This window comes from Scyliorhinus torazame, chromosome 5 (assembly GCF_047496885.1).
Source record: "Scyliorhinus torazame isolate Kashiwa2021f chromosome 5, sScyTor2.1, whole genome shotgun sequence".
NCBI lineage: Eukaryota > Metazoa > Chordata > Chondrichthyes > Carcharhiniformes > Scyliorhinidae > Scyliorhinus > Scyliorhinus torazame.
Genome location: NC_092711.1, coordinates 302,882,761 through 302,902,190, shown reverse-complemented (window position 1 = coordinate 302,902,190; position 19,430 = coordinate 302,882,761). Strand labels below are relative to the sequence as shown.

Genomic DNA, 19,430 nt, shown 5'->3' with positions numbered 1-19,430 from the left:
ACTGATGGGGAGATTCCCACACTGGGGGTGTCAAAGGGATGGCGGGGGAAGCAGGTGTCAGTTGACTTACTGGAGTGATATGGGGGGAGCAAAAAAGCTAGACAGGGATCTAGCGGGGCGGGGGGGGGAAGAGAAGAGAGAGAGAGGAGGAACAGGGTTGCTGCTGCACTGGCCGAAAGGGAATGGGACACAGAAGAGGTGGCCGGGACTGAGGTCCCCCGATTGGGGGCCTGGAGGGTGAGGGAGACGCGGACACGGGACTGGCCCAGAGAAGGAGATGGCTAGTCGGCGGGGGGGGGGGAAAGGAAAGAGGGAGAGGGAAAGAGGGAGAGCCCCTCCAATCCGGCTGATAACGTGGGGGGCCTGAAAGGACCGGTGAAGAGGGTTTGAGTGTTCGCGCACTTGAAGGGAATGAAGGTAGACGTGGCTATGTTCCAAGAGACACACCTGAAGGTGGCGGACCAGGTTAGGTAAAAAAGGGGATGGGTAGGACAGGTATTTCACTCTGGACTGGACGCGAAAAACAGAGGGGTGGCAATTCTGGTGGGAAAACATGTGTCATTTGAGGCCAAGACTATCGTAGCGGACAGTGGAGGGAGATACGTGATGGTGAGTGGTAGGTTGCAAGGGACGTGGGTGGTGTTGGTAAATGTATACGCCCCGAACTGGGATGATGCTGGATTCATGAAGCGCATGTTGGGGCGCATCCCGGACCTGGAGGTAGGAGGACTGATAATGGGAGGGGACTTTAATACAGTGCTGGATCCAGCACTAGACCGCTCCAGATCAAGGACGGGAAAGAGGCTGCGGTAGCCAGGGTGCTCAGGGGGTTTATGGACGAGATGGGGGGAGTGGACCCATGGAGGTTTGCAAGACCGCAGGCCAGGGAATTTTCTTTCTTCTCCCACATGCACAAGGCATACTCGCGGATAGACTTCTTTGTGCTGGGCAGGGCGCTCATCCCGAGGGTGGAGGGGATGGAGTATTCGGCCATAGTCGTTTCGGACCATGCCCCGCACTGGGTGGAAGTGGGGCTGGGAGAGGAGAGGGTCCAACGCCCGCTGTGGCGGTTGGATGTGGGATTGTTGGCAGATGAGGTGGTGTGTGGTAAGGTGAGGGGGTGTATTGAAAGGTACCTGGAGGCCAACGACAACGGGGAGGTGCGAGTGGGGGTGGTATGGGAGGCGTTGAAGGCGGTGATCCTGGGAGAGCTGATCTCCATCAGGGCTCATAGGGAGAAGACAGAGGGCATGGAAAGGGAGAGGTTAGTGGGGGAGATTTTGCGAGTGGACAGGAGATACGTAGAGGCCCCGGAGGAAAGATTACTTGGGGAAAGGCGACGGCTCCAGATGACCTGTTGACCACGGGGAAGGCGGAGGTACAGTGGAGGAAGGCGCAGGGGGCGACCTACGAGTACGGGGAAAAGGCCAGTCGGATGCTGGCACACCAGCTCCGTAAGAGGGCGGCAGCGAGGGAAATAGGGCGAGTCAAAGATGGTTGGGGAGCCATGGCCCAGAGTGCAACGGAAATAGACAAGGTATTCAAGGCCTTCTATGAAGAGCTGTACAGATCCCAGCCCCCAGGGGGGTAAGAGGGGATGGGAAGATTCCTGGACCAACTGCGGTTCCCGAGGGTGGAGGAGCAAGAGGTGGCTGGTTTGGGGGCACTAATCGGGTTGGAGGAGCTGAGTAAGGGTTTGGGGAGCATGCAGGCGGGGAAGGCCCCTGGGCCGGACGAGTTCCCAGTGGAGTTCTATAGAAAGTATGCGGACCTGTTGGCCCCGCTACTAGTGAGGACCTTTAACGAGGCAAGAGAGGAGGGGACCCTTCCCCCGACAATGTCCGAGGCGACAATTTCCTTGATTCTGAAGCGAGACAAGGACCCACTGCAATGTGGATCGTACAGGCCGATTTCGCTCCTTAATGTGGACGCTAAGCTATTGGCAAAAGTGCTGGCCACGAGGATTGAGGACTGTGTCCCGGGGGTGATACATGAGGACCAGACGGGATTTGTAAAGGGCAGGCAATTAAATACGAATGTGCGGTGGCTCTTAAACGTGATAATGATGCCATCGGAGGAGGGAGAGGCGGAGATAGTGGCAGCCGTGGACGCGGAAAAGGCCTTTGACGGAGTAGAGTGGGAGTACCTCTGGGAGGTGTTGCGTAGGTTTGGGTTCGGGGGAGGGTTTATTAGCTGGGTTAAGCTCCTTTACAGTGCCCCGGTGGCAAGTGTGGTGACGAACCGGCAGAGGTCGGAGTACTTTCGGCTGTACCGAGGAACGAGGCAGGGGTGCCCTCTGTCCCCCCTGTTGTTTGCATTGGCGATCGAACCCTTGGCCATATCACTGAGGGAGTCTAATAAATGGAGGGGGGTGGTCCGCGGGGGAGAAGAGCATCGGGGGTCGCTATACGCGGATGACCTGCTGCTGTACGTGGCGGACCCAATGGAGGGGATGGTGGAGGTCATGCAGACTTTGTGGGAGTTTGGGGAGTTCTCGGGCTATAAGCTCAATGTAGAGAAGAGCGAGCTTTTTGTACTACAGGCAGGGGACCAAGAAAGAGGGATAGGGGACCTACCGCTGAGGAGGGCTGAGGGGAGTTTTCGGTATCTAGGGACCCAGATAGCCAGGAGCTGGGGGGCCCTACACAAACTGAATCTGACGAGGTTGGTGGACCAAATGGAGGTGGACTTCAAAAGATGGGACATGTTGCCGCTCTCGTTGGCGGGTAGAGTGCAGTCGGTAAAAATGGTGGTCCTTCCGAGGTTTCTGTTTGTGTTTCAGTGCCTCCCCATTTTTCAAGAAAGTAGGTAGGAGTATTATGGGGTTTGTGTGGCCGAACAAAACCCCAAGGGTAAGGCGAGGGTTCCTGGAGCGCAGTAGGGACCGAGGAGGGCGGGCGCTGCCAAACCTAGGGAGCTACTACTGGACAGCAAATGTGGCGATGATCCGTAAGTGGGTTATGGAGGGAGAGGGGGCGGCATGGAAGAGGATGGAGATGGCGTCCTGCAAAGGAACGAGCTTGGGGGCGCTGGTGATGGCACCGCTCTCGCCATCAAAGTACACCACGGTGGTGGCGGCAACGTTAAGGATCTGGGGCCAGTGGAGACGGCACCGGGGTGCAGTGGGAGCCTCGGTGTGGTCCCCGATCAGGGGTAACCACCGGTTTGTCCCGGGGAAGATGGACGGGGGGTTCCAGGGCTGGCACCGGGCGGGGATTAGAAGAATGGGGGACCTGTTCATCGACGGGACATTTGCAAGCCTAGGGGCACTGGAGGAGAAGTTTGAGCTACCCCCGGGAAATGCATTCAGATATATGCAGGTGAGGGCTTTTGTGAGGCGACAGGTGAGGGAATTCCCGCTGCTCCCGACACAGGAAATTCAAGACAGGGTGATCTCGGGTGTATGGGTCAGGGAGGGCAAGGTTTTGGCAATACACCAAGAGATGAAAGACGAGGGGGAAGCCCTAGCAGAAGAGTTGAAGGGTAAATGGGAGGAGGAGCTGGGGGAGGAGATCGAGGAAGGTTTGTGGGCTGATGCCCTGGGTAGGGTTAATTCCTCCTCCTCGTGTGCCAGGCTCAGCCTGATACAATTTAAGGTGGTTCACAGAGCTCACCTGACGGGGGCGAGGTTGAGTAGGTTCTTTGGGGTAGAGGACAGATGCGGAAGATGTTCAGGGAGCCCGGCGAACCATGTCCACATGTTCTGGACTAGTCCGACACTGGAGGGGTTATGGAGAGGAGTGGCGGGAGCAATATCTCAGGTGGTGAAAGTCCGGGTCAAGCCAAGCTGGGGGCTAGCAATATTTGGAGTAGTAATATTCTGGCCTTTGCATCCCTGGTAGCCCGGCGAAGGATCTTGCTAATGTGGAAGGAGGCGAAGCCCCCTAGCGTGGAGGCCTGGACAAACGACATGGCTGGGTTCATAAAGTTGGAGAGGATTAAGTTTGCCTTAAGGGGGTCTGCGCAGGGGTTCTACAGGCGGTGGCAACCGTTCCTAGACTACCTCGCGGAACGTTGGAGGAAGGTCGGTCAGCAGCAGCAGCAACCCTGGGGGGGGGGGAGGGGACGGACACGGACGAGAGATTGCTTGAGGGGGACGAATGAGCGGGGGATAACATGGAGGGTGGGGGAAACTGGCACGAATGGGCGAGAGCCAGTGTATACAGCTATGTAAATATATCATCTTACCATGTATATATCTTGCTCAGGGCGATTTTGTGTTATTTTGTTACGGGGAGGGAGGGGGGGGGTTATTGTTTGTAAGGGGAAAAAATTGTTTTGTTTTGTTAAAAAACTTTAATAAATATATATATATTTTTTTTAATGATTCTGTCTGCTTGCTAGATGAAAGTTTACTAATGACCAGCAGTTGTTAGATTCATATCATGGCACATTTGTTTGGGCGAGAAGGTAACACAGTGGTTAGCACTGTTGCTTCACAGCGCCAGGGTCCCAGGTTTGATTCCCGGCTTGGGTCACTGTCTGTGCAAGTTCTCCCCGTGTCGGCATGGGTTCCCTCTGGGTGCTCCGTTTTCCTCCCACAAGTCCCGAATGACGTGCTTGTCGGACATTTGGACATTCTGAATTCTCCCTCTGTGTACCGAAGAGGCGCCGGAGTGTGTCGATGAGGGGATTTTCACAGTAACTTTATTACAGTGTTAATGGGAGCCTATTTGCGACAATAATAAAGATTATAATTCCATTCCTGATTTTAGCATCCCCCCTCCTCTGCCCCATCTGCCCCAGCTCCTAATTAAAATTGGTTTATTTTCTTGGTCTATCCACCAGCTACCACTTTTGGCTGAGAAGGATGGTCTTTGTCTTTCTGACCTCTTTTATTTAACGTCCTAGGAGTATTGAGTAATCCATAAACTCGGTTCCAGTTATGTGTTCGACACTTCGTCTGGGTGGGTGCATCACCCTTGTTCAGTCCGCCTCATGATGATGAATCTCATGGTGGTGCTATGCTCAGTCTGTTGCTGTATGTTTTCATTTTAGATACCTGAATGGGTAAAACAAGAAATTCTTATTTCCACTGAAAATGAAAAATCATCACTCCGGAATTGTCGGATCTCTGTTTCAGAGGTATGTTATTAATTGTGTCCTTTTTAAAATCTTTCATGAAGTCTGTCTGTGGATGGCTGGCAGTTTCACGCTTCAATGTTCCTGTTTTATATTGTAATATCTTAAAATCACTTCATTTTCTACAATTCTTTATTCTCAAAGGGAGGTGTGTCAGTGTTATGGAACAGAGCAGTCTCCTACCTTAGGCACATCAATATGAGGAACAGTATTGTACAGTCTGATACAGATGCCCTGCTCTTGATGATCCTGAATTCAATGCAACAACCTGCCCCCTACTCCATCAGAGAAGGTTTTAACATTTCTCACCTCTGGCACCTTTAAAGCACATCTCCGTGAGATTGTGAATTTGTGTTGCTTTCATCCCCAAATTCAACCTCTGAGAAGTCAATTGTCAAAATTCACTTTTTTTTAAAAAAAAGAATAGCCTTTGACTCGGGTATACAAATAGTCATTTGGTATTACAGAACATGACTATTCCTGAAAAAAGTGACATGTCAAAGCTTTTCATCTTGAACTCAGGACACTGCAAGAATACCAGAGCAAGGCGAAAACAGTGATTTTAAATTGTAAGAGTGTTGATTGGTTACTCAATCCACCAGTGTCAGCATGGCTTTACGAAGGGTAAGTCATGCTTGACAAACTTGCTTGAGTTCTTTGAGGATGGAACCAGCAAGATGGATAATGGGGAACCTGTGGATGTGGTATATCTAGACGTTTGACAAGGTGCCGCATAAAAGACTGATTCAGAAGGTGAGATCGCAGGGGATTGGGGGTAGAGTAGTAGATTGGATTGAGGATTGACTGACTGACAGAAAGCAGAGGGTTGGGATAAATGAGTCCTTCTCGGGCTGGTGAACTGTAACTAGTGGGGTGCCGCAGGGGTCAGCCCTTGGACCTCAACAGTTTACATTCTATATAAATGTTCTGCAAGCAGGGACATATAAATGTTCTGCAAGCAGGGACAGAGTGTAACATAGCAAAATTTGCGGATGATACTAAAATAGGTGGAAAAACAGACAGTGAAGAGGAGGTAAATAGTTTACAGAGTGATGTAGATAGGCTAGGAGATTGGGCCAAAATTTGGCAGATGGAGGTTAATGTGGGTAAGTATGAGGTTATCCATTTTGGACGAAAAAATAGAAAGGCAAATTATTATCTAAATGGAAAGCAGATTCAAAATGCGCCTGGACACAGGGATCTGGGGGTCGTTGTTCATGCATCACAGACTGTTGGTATGAAGGTACAACATGTAATTAAAAAGGCAAATAGAATGTTAGCGTTTATTGCAAAAGAACTGGAGTACAGAATTAGAGAAGCGTTGTTGCAATTGCAATCCCACTAGTTACAGTCCACCAGCCCGAGAAGTATAGGGTGTTGGTGAGACCACACCCTATATTGTGTCCCGGTATGGGCTCCTTATTTGAGAAAGGATGTGGTGGTATTGGAGGCAGTTTGGAGGTGGCTCACCAGATTGATTCCAGAGATGAACGGTTGATGTATGTGGAGAGCTTGAACAGTTTGGGCTTATATTCACTGGAGGTTAGAAGGATGAGAGGGGATCTGATTGAAGAGGCAAGTTTTTTACGCAGAGGGTAGTGGGTGCCTGGAACTCACTACCGGAGGAGGTAGTGGAAGCAGGGACGATAGGGACATTTAAGGGGCATCTTGACAAATATATGAATAGGATGGGAATAGAAGGATACGGACCCAGGAAGTGTAGAAGATTGTAGTTTAGTCGGGCAGTATGGTCGGCACGGGCTTGGAGGGCCGAAGGGCCTGTTCCTGTGCTGTACATTTCTTTGTTCTTTGTTTGTTTATATAAAATGCTAAGAGAAAAGTAAAAGTAGACCAAATGTTGCCCCTTTTGTGGCAATCTAGAACCAGAGGTCACAGATATAGGTTGAGAGAAGGTGGATTGAGATGAGGAGGAACTACTTCTTGCAGAGGGTGGTGAATTTGTGGAACCCGTTGCCCCATAATGGGCTGGAATCTGAATCATTAAATGGTTTCAAGAAGGAGATAGATATGCTTCTGACTTTTTTTTTAAAAAAAGGTTAAAGCGATATGGGGAACAGACAGGAGGTGGATTTGAGACCAGGAAGACCATGGTGGTAACTGTTTGAAGCTGAACCAGACTGGTTGCCACCTTGGTGTTATATATATCCCACTATGAGCCTCTGGCCACATATCCCTACCATAGCTAAGACCACCTATTTTCACCTCTATAAACATTGCTTGACCATGTTCCTGCCCCACCTCGTTAATCTGCTACTGCAACCCTCATCCACAACCTTGAGGTCATCCAAAACACTGCCGCCTGTGTCATAACTTGCAACAAGCCCCGTTCACTATCACCCCTGTTTCACTATTGGCTCCTGGTTCAGACGAGCTTAATTTTAGAATTCTCAACCCTGTTTACAAATCTTTCCCCCTCCAATGGCCTTGCCCCTCCCTCTCTGTAATCTCGTCCAGCCCCAAGACCCCCTGACATTTCTCAACTCTTCCAGTCCTGGCCTCTTGTATAGCCCCAATCTTTAACCGCTCCACCATTGGTGGATGTGCTTTTACCTGCTATTGACCTAAACTGTGGATTTCCCTCTCTAAACCTCTCCATCTCTTGAACTCTCTTTACTTCTTAAAGACACTGCTTCAGACCTATCTTTTTGACCAAGTGTTTGATAATTTGCCTTGGATATGTCATGTGTGGCTCAGTGCCAAACTGTGTTGGATCAAACTCCAGTAAAATGCCTTGTGACGTTTTACTGTGTTAAAGGTGCTGTTTAAATGCAAGTTGTTCTATTGAAAATCTGCCTTGGTCACACTGTTTAATTTCACTGTGTGCCTCCACACTCTTTGAAGAGTTGGGTGAAGTGCTGGTTGAAACGTGTAACGAGTTAATTGGCCTCTGTCGCACTTCACCCTACACGTAAGTGGTTCTTCTTTACTGTGGGCCTAGACAGTGAGTGTCTGTTTATTGTCCAGAGCAATCACAGCTGAGCCAAACTAGCCCATACCAACAGGGGAAATAGTAGCATAGTGGTAATGCCATTGCACTAGTAATCTGACTAATAGTCATAGGTTCAAATACTAAAGGGCAGTTTGGGGGATTAATAAATCTGCAATATAAACTAGTCTCAGTGGGGCTATCTTCGATTGTCTTTAAAAACCCATCTGGTCCACTCATGCCCTTTAGAGGAGGAATTCTGCCACCCTTACCAGGTCTGGCCTACATGCTGGTCCAGACCCACAGCAATGTGGTTGGCCTTAACTGTGCTCTGACTTGACCCAGCAAGCCTCTCGGTTCAAGAACAATTAGGGATGGACAACAAATGCCGGCCCAGCTATCCCATGAAAGAATGAAGAAAAATAATTCCCACTGAAATCAGCCCTGGCTGATTTATTCTTTTGCCTTTGGTGGAGGAATATTTGAGACCATAATATTGCACCTCTTTGCAGGTATCGTGGGGCGAAACCAAAGATCCATTTTGTAGAATCGACATAGAAAGCCTCGAAGCTGCAGAGGATTGCTGGTCCGTTCAGAGAAAATATCATGAATTTGAGGACCTTCAGAAAGAGCTTAGTAAGGTAACCAGCTTCTTATGTACAAAAGTCGCGAGATAATTTAATTCTCAGAAAATGTTCTGTAAATGAAAATCATGTTGAAACTTCGAAACGTTGTAATATTGGTATGTAAAACTTCACAATTCTGTGGCAGTGGAAAGTCCAAGCTCCACTCTATTGATGTGTTCAATCCTCCTCTGATCATTGCTCTTTTTAAATTTGATCTTTGTTCCTCCCTTTCTCCCGTTTTCACCTGAGGGCACTTGTATCATGCAGGGCTACAAGTCCATGAATGCTGGTGGCATTCTCCGGAGGGTGTGCAGCTTGCTGCTGCCACCGGAGGGGAACCGGATCATAGGAACCCAATCCCGTTTCTGGCACTGGGAGGCAGAGAACCGCTCCCATTATTTCCGCAGCGAGTGGTTGGGGTCTGGAATTCTCTGCCTGAGAGTTTGTGGAAGCAGGTTAATTGAAGCATTCAGACTGTTATCCGAGGAGGAGAAATGTGCATGTTTACAGGGGGATGGTGGGCCAGCGAAGACACTGAGCCAAATGGCCTCCTTCTGCGCCATAACAATTCTGTAATGAATAGAATTGGGTGAACACTTGGCCTACAACATAAGGTGTGGAAACGAGATCTCCAGAATCTGCAGCATTTTGCTGTTGATTGGTCACCTTCTGTGCGATTATCATATACTGTGATATTACATGGCTAGTAGCTAGCATATTGGGCAACAATGGTCAACATGGCTTTGGAAGGGCAGCACGGTGGCGCAGTGGTAGCACTGCAGTCTCACGACGCTGAGGTCCCAGGTTCGATCCCAACTCTGGGTCACTGTCCGTGTGGAGTTTGCACATTCTCCCCATGTTTGCGTGGGTTTCGCCCCCACAACCCAAAGATGTGCAGAATTGGTGAATTGGCCATGCTAAATTGCCCCTTAATTGGAAAAAATGAATTGGGTACTCTAAATTTAAATAAACAAAAACATGGCTTTGGAAGCTGTGCCAAGCCAAATCTAGACATTGACCTCTGCCCTCCATCCTTTGACCATGCCTTGTTCCCTGTACTCTGCCAACAGAACTGGACATAATACTCCAGCTGAGGCTGAATTAGGGACTTATGCAAGTTCAACATAACCTCCTTGCACTTGTACTCTATTCCCCTACTAATAAGGACCAGAATACTGTATGCATTGTCAGAGACTTTCACTTCAGAGGCGGCACGGTAGCACAGTGGTTAGCACTGTTGCTTCACAGTGCAAGGATCCCAAGTTCGATTCCCGCTTGGGTCACTGTCTGTGTGGAGTTTGCACGTTCTCCCTGTGTCTGCGTGGGTTTCGTCCTCCCACAAGTCCTGAAAGACATGCTTGTTAGGTGAATTGGTGATTCTGAATTCTCCCTCTGTGTACCCGAACAGGTGCCGGAATGTGGCGACTAGGGGATTATCACAGTAACTTCATTGCGGCATTAATGTAAGCCCACTTGTGACAATAATAAAGATTATTATTAATCAGTTTTGGCTGGAATTGAACCCAGTTTGTAGAATCAAAAGATGATGTTCTGATCCGTTACGCCACCAAATCCATTGTTCTTATTTTCCAGACGTTCAGCTCTTTAGTTGAAGCAAAGCTGCCGTCCGTCAGCGGCACATCATCTGACAAGGTCAACAATGAATTCAAGGAACACCTCAAATGTCAACTGAATGGATTTTTAGAGGTTAGTGAACCAAAGTTGTGGTAATTGTGTGCATCATGCAGGTTGTTTGTGTGACTAACAGTTGTGAACAGCTTGACTAAGAATAGTCTTGATGCACAAATGTTATTGTATTTCTCCGTTTTCTGGATTGTGTTAGAGGGTTACTTGTGGAATTTCACTTGGGCTCGGAGCTGTACTCTGGGCCAACTAGAATCAGTGACTCCTTGCCAAATAATGTGTGGAAACAACAATTTTTATTTAACAATTATTAGTGATGAAAGGAAGATAAGTTTATTAGAAAGGAAGAATTTATATGAAAAAAGACAAGTTTATTGTAGCGTAAATGGTAACCCCAACTGTTTGAGACAGCTCCCTAACGTGGGACGATTCCCGTTTGTTTGTACATCTCCAGGACTCTGAATAACCTTACATGGGGATGGACTCTCCCATCAGTCACTCTGTCAATGTTCTGATCATGGAAAGTGGCTTCTGACTGTCTATCTCTAGAGCTTGGATTACAAATCAAGATTCCTTTTCTCAAGGCAGGATCGTAGACCTATGGAAAAAGTTGATTATTCCTCTTGGCTTTCCTTTGATGGTCCTAGCTTCTGCCTGATGGGCATTGCTTTAGGATGATTCGTTATGCCTCTTACATTGACCAAGCTCTTGATCACCTGTCCCAATAACACTTAAATAGTTTGGTGTTGAGGTTTGTCTGTCTTGTGAAGTGCATTGGAGTCAATTCAAAGCACCAATGGCATAAATTAAATGCTAGTTGGTTGAGGAATAAGTAGTGTGTGTTTGGTGCTGGGTGCAGTCATTCCTGATCTCGTCATAATTAGAATTTATGTCCGTTGCATAATGAAGAGTGCAAGAGATCACTCCTCCAATAGAGTAACCACTTTAAATGGAGTTGGAGTGGAGACTTCCAATAACCAGTTTTCATGGAGTTTTGGACAGTAGGGCAGACTATCTTGGGGTGCAGAAGAGTAGTTTGCTGCCAGTTTATTTCAACACAAAACCATTACTTTAGACCTCTAGGTCTAAGCCAACCAGGTACCTGAACTTTTCCTCCATTTTACATGAGGTTTTCTCCGTGGTATTTAACCATTGTGTTGTGATCTGTCTCCACACGCCCACGCAAGTTCTACATTATGGAAGGCGATTCATCTTGGGAAGCCCTCCTACAGATAAAAAAATAATACTTGAAATACTCGATTAAAGCCTAGTGCTTTTTCCCTTGCAGAAGCTGGTGTCCGAAGAGTCTATTTTGAGTAATGAAAATACACTTAACTTCTTCTCGGCTAATGATCAGATTCGAGATTACTGGGGGCTGTTAACATCTCTGTTCACTGACGAAGATGAGGTAAGTGCACATGACATGGGTGTTTGTTTCGGGTTTGTGGTTTGAACGAGTGCAAACAAGTTACATTTTTACTTGAGAAAGAGAAACGACAGCAGTTTGTGCACAAGTGAAAATCGACAGTCCTGATGTTGTTTATCATTGTCACTGATCCAATCAGTGCTTGTGCCGCATTGATAGCAGCCCAAGCCAAAATTAAAAATCATATACTTTTTTGCTCCACCACTGTTTTCAAAAATACATTCCATTGCTCAATTTTAAAAAATCTCATCCTTCTTTCTAAATCCCTCCATTGCCTCGCTGCCCTGCCCCTCGTACTGTAACCTCTTCCAGCACCACATGCATCTCCAAGACCTCTGCTCCTCCAATTCTGGCCCCTTCAACATCCCAGAATTTTAATCACTCTAACATTGCTACAGAATTGAGATTTGGAATTCCCTCACTTTCCTCTTTAAGGCACTCCTTAAAACCTATCTCTATGATAATCCTTTTCCTATATTTAGTAAAACAAAGGAAGTTTTAAGGGATTTATATTTGTATAGGTGAACATTTGAAATAAGGAATAGTTTTAAGTCGGTTTAATTTTATGTTTCTGTGCCTGGAAGGGTATAACCTATAGTTAGATTCATGCTGGATAAAGGTATTTGTGTGGGTTGGTTTCAATTCCAACTCTGATTCGATTGTGCTTGGAGAGGACTACAGCATGAAGGGAAAATAAATTAGCAGTGGTTGCTTAGCAACTGGGGCCTTGTAAGGTAGATAAGCTTTAAAGTTTTAGTTTAGTTAATTTGATTGCAGCTGGGGATAGGTAGTGAGAGAGAAGGACACTCTTAGTCTTGCTAGAAGAAAAGCCATATTATGGAGTATTAAGAAAGCAGATGCCGGAAATCTAATGTTCAGCTTGTTAAAGAAACTCAGAGAAGTTTCTAAGAAGTCTGGAGTTAATGGAACAGAGGAAACTGGGAACAAGAACTGATTATTGTTCAATAAAGTTACAGAGTTGAAAACGCATCGGATCGCGAGAGGCCAGAAAGATACCTGTAGTAGTGGTAAGGTTTGTGAGAAATTACAACAGTTTGGGAGACATTATTTGAAATTGTGGACATCGATGGCTGGACCTTGGAGTTTGTTTAAAAGCCTTTAAGACAAAGGATACCTGAAGGGAGAGATGTAAAATCTAAAAGTGAAACTAAAAGAATATTTGAAAGTCTGACTTTTGAAAGCAGAATTTGGAATCACTAGTGTGGAAGCCGGTGTTCAGTGAGACAAGGTCTCAGTTTTTATACCGGCTCACAGTATAAAAACGACCTGGGAAGATTTTGAGGAGAAATCACAGACATTCACTTGGGTTCAAAGAGGAGTGTGTCTTACCACAGTCCTCTTGTGTGCTTAAAATTGACTTTTTGTGTTAATGAGACCATTGTAGCTTGAAATGTATGTTGTAATCCATGCTAATCTTTAAATTTGTTGTGGATTTGTATTTATTCTTGTTTAAACTAATTAGGGGTCCTGTGACTCTGTTCCTCCATTTTTATGCAAATAAAGTAAAGGTTATTGAGCCAGTGTTAGAACATAGAACATAGAACAATACAGCGCAGTACAGGCCCTTCGGCCCACGATGTTGCACCGAAACAAAAGCCATCTAACCTACACTGTGCCATTATCATCCATATGTTTATCCAATAAACTTTTAAATGCCCTCAATGTTGGCGAGTTCACTACTGTAGCAGGTAGGGCATTCCACGGCCTCACTACTCTTTGCGTAAAGAACCTACCTCTGACCTCTGTCCTATATCTATTACCCCTCAGTTTAAAGTTATGTCCCCTCGTGCCAGCCATATCCATCCGCGGGAGAAGGCTCTCACTGTCCACCCTATCCAACCCCCTGATCATTTTGTATGCCTCTATTAAGTCTCCTCTTAACCTTCTTCTCTCCAACGAAAACAACCTCAAGTCCGTCAGCCTTTCCTCATAAGATTTTCCCTCCATACCAGGCAACATCCTGGTAAATCTCCTCTGCACCCGCTCCAAAGCCTCCACGTCCTTCCTATAATGCGGTGACCAGAACTGTACGCAATACTCCAAATGCGGCCGGACCAGAGTTCTGTACAGCTGCAACATGACCTCCCGACTCCGGAACTCAATCCCTCTACCAATAAAGGCCAACACTCCATAGGCCTTCTTCACAACCCTATCAACCTGGGTGGCAACTTTCAGGGATCTATGTACATGGACACCTAGATCCCTCTGCTCAGCCACACTTTCAAGAACTTTACCATTAGCCAAATATTCCGCATTCCTGTTATTCCTTCCAAAGTGAATCACCTCACACTTCTCTACATTAAACTCCATTTGCCACCTCTCAGCCCAGCTCTGCAGCTTATCTATATCCCTCTGTAACCTGCTACATCCTTCCACACTATCGACAACACCACCGACTTTAGTATCATCTGCAAATTTACTCACCCACCCTTCTGTGCCTTCCTCTAGGTCATTGATAAAAATGACAAACAGCAACGGCCCCAGAACAGATCCTTGTGGTACTCCACTTGTGACTGTACTCCATTCTGAACATTTCCCATCAACCACCACCCTCTGTCTTCTTTCAGCTAGCCAATTTCTGATCCACATCTCTAAATCACCCTCAATCCCCAGCCTCCGTATTTTTTGCAATAGCCTACCGTGGGGAACCTTATCAAACGCTTTGCTGAAATCCATATACACCACATCAACTGCTCTACCCTCGTCTACCTGTTCAGTCACCTTCTCAAAGAACTCAATAAGGTTTGTGAGGCATGACCTACCCTTCACAAAGCCATGCTGACTATCCCTGATCATATCATTCCTATCTAGATGATTATAAATCTTGTCCCTTATAATCCCCTCCAAGACTTTACCCACTACAGACGTGAGGCTCACCGGTCTATAGTTGCCGGGGTTGTCTCTGCTCCCCTTTTTGAACAAAGGGACCACATTTGCTGTCCTCCAGTCCTCTGGCACTATTCCTGTAGCCAATGATGACATAAAAATCAAAGCCAAAGGTCCAGCAATCTCTTCCCTGGCCTCCCATAGAATCCTAGGATAAATCCCATCAGGTCCCGGGGACTTATCTATTTTCAGCCTGTCCAGAATTGCCAACACCTCTTCCCTACGTACCTCAATGCCATCTATTCTATTAGCCTGGGGCTCAGCATTCTCCTCCACAACATTATCTTTTTCCTGAGTGAATACTGACGAAAAATATTCATTTAGTATCTCGCCTATCTCTTCAGACTCCACACACAATTTCCCATCCCTGTCCTTGACTGGTCCTACTCTTTCCCTAGTCATTCGCTTATTCCTGACATACCTATAGAAAGCTTTTGGGTTTTCCTTGATCCTTCCTGCCAAATACTTCTCATGTCCCCTCCTTGCTCGTCTTAGCTCTCTCTTTAGATCCTTCCTCGCTACCTTGTAACTATCCATCGCCCCAACCGAAACTTCACACTTCATCTTCACATAGGCCTCCTTCTTCCTCTTAACAAGAGATTCCACTTCCCTGGTAAACCACGGTTCCCTCGCTCGACGCCTTCCTCCCTGTCTGACCGGTACATACTTATCAAGAACACGCAGTAGCTGATCCTTGAACAAGCCCCACTTATCCAGTGTGCCCAACACTTGCAGCCTACTTCTCCACCTTATCCCCCCCAAGTCACGTCTAATGGCATCATAATTGCCCCTCCCCCAGCTATAACTCTTGCCCTGCGGTGTATACTTATCCCTTTCCATCATTAACGTAAACGTCACCGAATTGTGGTCACTGTCCCCAAAGTGCTCTCCTACCTCCAAATCCAACACCTGGCCTGGTTCATTACCCAAAACCAAATCCAACGTGGCCTCGCCTCTTGTTGGCCTGTCAACATATTGTTTCAGGAAACCCTCCTGCACACACTGTACAAAAAACGACCCATCTATTGTACTCGAACTATATCTTTTCCAGTCAATATTTGGAAAGTTAAAGTCTCCCATAATAGCTACCCTGTTACTTTCGCTCATATCCAGAATCATCTTCGCCATCCTTTCCTCTACATCCCTAGAACTATTAGGAGGCCTATAAAAAAACTCCCAACAGGGTGACCTCTCCTTTCCTGTTTCTAACTTCAGCCAATACTACCTCGGAAGAAGAGTCCCCATCTAGCATCCTCTCCGCCACCGTAATACTGCTCTTGACTAGCAGCGCCACACCTCCCCCTCTTTTGCCTCCTTCTCTGAGCTTACTAAAACACCTAAACCCCGGAACCTGCAACATCCATTCCTGTCCCTGCTCTATCCATGTCTCCGAAATGGCCACAACATCGAAGTCCCAGGTACCAACCCACGCTGCCAGTTCCCCTACCTTGTTTCGTATACTCCTGGCATTGAAGTAGACACACTTCAAACCACCTACCTGAACGCTGGCCCCCTCCTGCGACGTCAAATCTGTGCTCCTGACCTCTATACTCTCATTCTCCCTTACCCTAAAACTACAATCCAGGTTCCCATGCCCCTGCTGCATTAGTTTAAACCCCCCCAAAGAGCACTAACAAATCTCCCCCCCAGGATATTTGTGCCCCTCAGGTTCAGATGTAGACCATCCTGTCTGTAGAGGTCCCACCTTCCCCAGAAAGAGCCCCAGTTATCCAAAAATCTGAAACCCTCACGCCTGCACCATCCCTGTAGCCACGTGTTTAAATGCTCTCTCTCCCTATTCCTCATCTCACTATCACGTGGCACGGGCAACAACCCAGAGATAACAACTCTGTTTGTTCTAGTTCTGAGCTTCCATCCTAGCTCCCTGAAAGCCTGCCTGACATCCTTGTCCCCTTTCCTACCTATGTCGTTGGTGCCAATGTGGACCACGACTTGGGGCTGCTCCCCCTCCCCCCTAAGGACCCGGAAAACACGATCCGAGACATCACGTACCCTTGCACCTGGGAGGCAACATACCAAACGTGAGTCTCTCACGCTCCCACAAAATCTCCTATCTGTGCCCCTGACTATAGAGTCCCCAATTACTAATGCTCTGCTCCTCTCCCCCCTTCCCTTCTGAGCAACAGGGACAGACTCCGTGCCAGAGGCCCGTACCCCATGGCTTACCCCTGGTAAGTCGTCCCCCCCACAAGTATCCAAAGCGGTATACTTGTTTCTCAGGGGAACGACCGCAGGGGATCCCTGCACTGAATGTTTTTTCCCAGTCCCTCTTACAGTTACCCACCTATCTCCAATCTTTGGTGTAACTAATTCCCTGAAGCTGCTATCTATGACCCCTTCTGCCTCCCGAAGGATCCGAAGTTCTTCCAACTCCAGCTCCAGTTCCCTAACTCGGTCTTGGAGGAGCTGGAGATGGCAGCACTTCCTGCAGGTAAAATCAGCAGGGACACTAACTGCATCCCTCACCTCAAACATCCTGCAGGAGGAACATTGTACTCCCTTCCCTGCCATTCCTCTAACTTTCTACCAAGATCTGGCTAACAACTAAATTAAATTTTTATAAAAAATAATAATAATATAATAAAAATATGGTACTTACCTCAGACCAATGGGTTTTATTATTAGGTTAGAGGAGGAGGGCGGGTGGGAGACACTACACGTGTAGTGTCTCGGGTTTCCTCTCCACCAGAATTTATTGGTGAGGGTCTTCCCAGACGTCCGCGGGTCGACTTCCTGATCCCGCCTAAAAAACTAATTTAAAGAAAAGAGAAAAAGTCTCAGCTCCTGCTGAAACTGACTCACCACTCACCAGCTGCTCTCACGCCGCCGAAATCGACTGGCCTGCCCCTGCAAAGAGAAGTGCTTTTAAAGGTTGACTTACCTCCCAGCACCCTCCTTCCGCAATGCTCCCGCTGAAACTGACTAACCAGCTGCTCTCACGCCGCCGAAATCGACTGGCCTGCCCCTGCAAAGAGAAGTGCTTTTAAAGGTTGACTTACCTCCCAGCACCCTCCTTCCGCAATGCTCCCGCTGAAACTGACTAACCAGCTGCTCTCACGCCGCCGAAATCGACTGGCCTGCCCCTGCAAAGAGAAGTGCTTTTAAAGGTTGACTTACCTCCCAGCACCCTCCTTCCGCAATGCTCCCGCTGAAACTGACTCACCAGCTGCTCTCACGCCGCCGAAATCGACTGGCCTGCCCCTGCAAAGAGAAGTGCTTTTAAAGGTTGACTTACCTCCCAGCACCCTCCTTCCGCAATGCTCCCGCTGAAACTGACTAACCAGCTGCTCTCACGCCGCCGAAGTCGACTGGCCTGCCCCTGCAAAGAGAAGTGCTTTTAAAGGTTGACTTACCTCCCAGCACCCTCCTTCCGCAATGCTCCCGCTGAAACTGACTAACCAGCTGCTCTCACGCCGCCGAAATCGACTGGCCTGCCCCTGCAAAGAGAAGTGCTTTTAAAGGTTGACTTACCTCCCAGCACCCTCCTTCCGCAATGCTCCCGCTGAAACTGACTAACCAGCTGCTCTCACGCCGCCGAAATCGACTGGCCTGCCCCTGCAAAGAGAAGTGCTTTTAAAGGTTGACTTACCTCCCAGCACCCTCCTTCCGCAATGCTCCCGCTGAAACTGACTAACCAGCTGCTCTCACGCCGCCGAAATCGACTGGCCTGCCCCTGCAAAGAGAAGTGCTTTTAAAGGTTGACTTACCTCCCAGCACCCTCCTTCCGCAATGCTCCCGCTGAAACTGACTAACCAGCTGCTCTCACGCCGCCGAAATCGACTGGCCTGCCCCTGCAAAGAGAAGTGCTTTTAAAGGTTGACTTACCTCCCAGCACCCTCCTTCCGCAATGCTCCCGCTGAAACTGACTAACCAGCTGCTCTCACGCCGCCGAAATCGACTGGCCTGCCCCTGCAAAGAGAAGTGCTTTTAAAGGTTGACTTACCTCCCAGCACCCTCCTTCCGCAATGCTCCCGCTGAAACTGACTCACCAGCTGCTCTCACGCCGCCGAAATCGACTGGCCTGCCCCTGCAAAGAGAAGTGCTTTTAAAGGTTGACTTACCTCCCAGCACCCTCCTTCCGCAATGCTCCCGCTGAAACTGACTAACCAGCTGCTCTCACGCCGCCGAAATCGACTGGCCTGCCCCTGCAAAGAGAAGTGCTTTTAAAGGTTGACTTACCTCCCAGCACCCTCCTTCCGCAATGCTCTCGCTGAAACTGACTAACCAGCTGCTCTCACGCCGCCGAAATCGACTGGCCTGCCCCTGCAAAGAGAAGTGCTTTTAAAGGTTGACTTACCTCCCAGCACCCTCCTTCCGCAATGCTCCCGCTGAAACTGACTAACCAGCTGCTCTCACGCCGCCGAAATCGACTGGCCTGCCCCTGCAAAGAGAAGTGCTTTTAAAGGTTGACTTACCTCCCAGCACCCTCCTTCCGCAATGCTCCCGCTGAAACTGACTAACCAGCTGCTCTCACGCCGCCGAAATCGACTGGCCTGCCCCTGCAAAGAGAAGTGCTTTTAAAGGTTGACTTACCTCCCAGCACCCTCCTTCCGCAATGCTCCCGCTGAAACTGACTAACCAGCTGCTCTCACGCCGCCGAAATCGACTGGCCTGCCCCTGCAAAGAGAAGTGCTTTTAAAGGTTGACTTACCTCCCAGCACCCTCCTTCCGCAATGCTCCCGCTGAAACTGACTCACCAGCTGCTCTCACGCCGCCGAAATCGACTGGCCTGCCCCTGCAAAGAGAAGTGCTTTTAAAGGTTGACTTACCTCCCAGC

The 19,430-nt window shown here is 48.2% G+C and overlaps 1 protein-coding gene across 2 annotated transcripts in view; it reads left to right on the top strand.

Moving 5' to 3' along the window:
* The window catches only part of LOC140421265 (uncharacterized), a 106,018-nt gene that overhangs the window by 67,844 nt on the left and 18,744 nt on the right, over positions 1–19,430 (top strand). For both annotated transcript variants that reach the window (XM_072505850.1, XM_072505851.1), the window contains exons 8-11: positions 4,999–5,085; positions 8,542–8,670; positions 10,249–10,362; positions 11,588–11,707. In XM_072505850.1, coding sequence (XP_072361951.1) covers positions 4,999–5,085; positions 8,542–8,670; positions 10,249–10,362; positions 11,588–11,707 — 450 coding nt within the window. The remainder of the gene's footprint in view (positions 1–4,998; positions 5,086–8,541; positions 8,671–10,248; positions 10,363–11,587; positions 11,708–19,430) is intronic.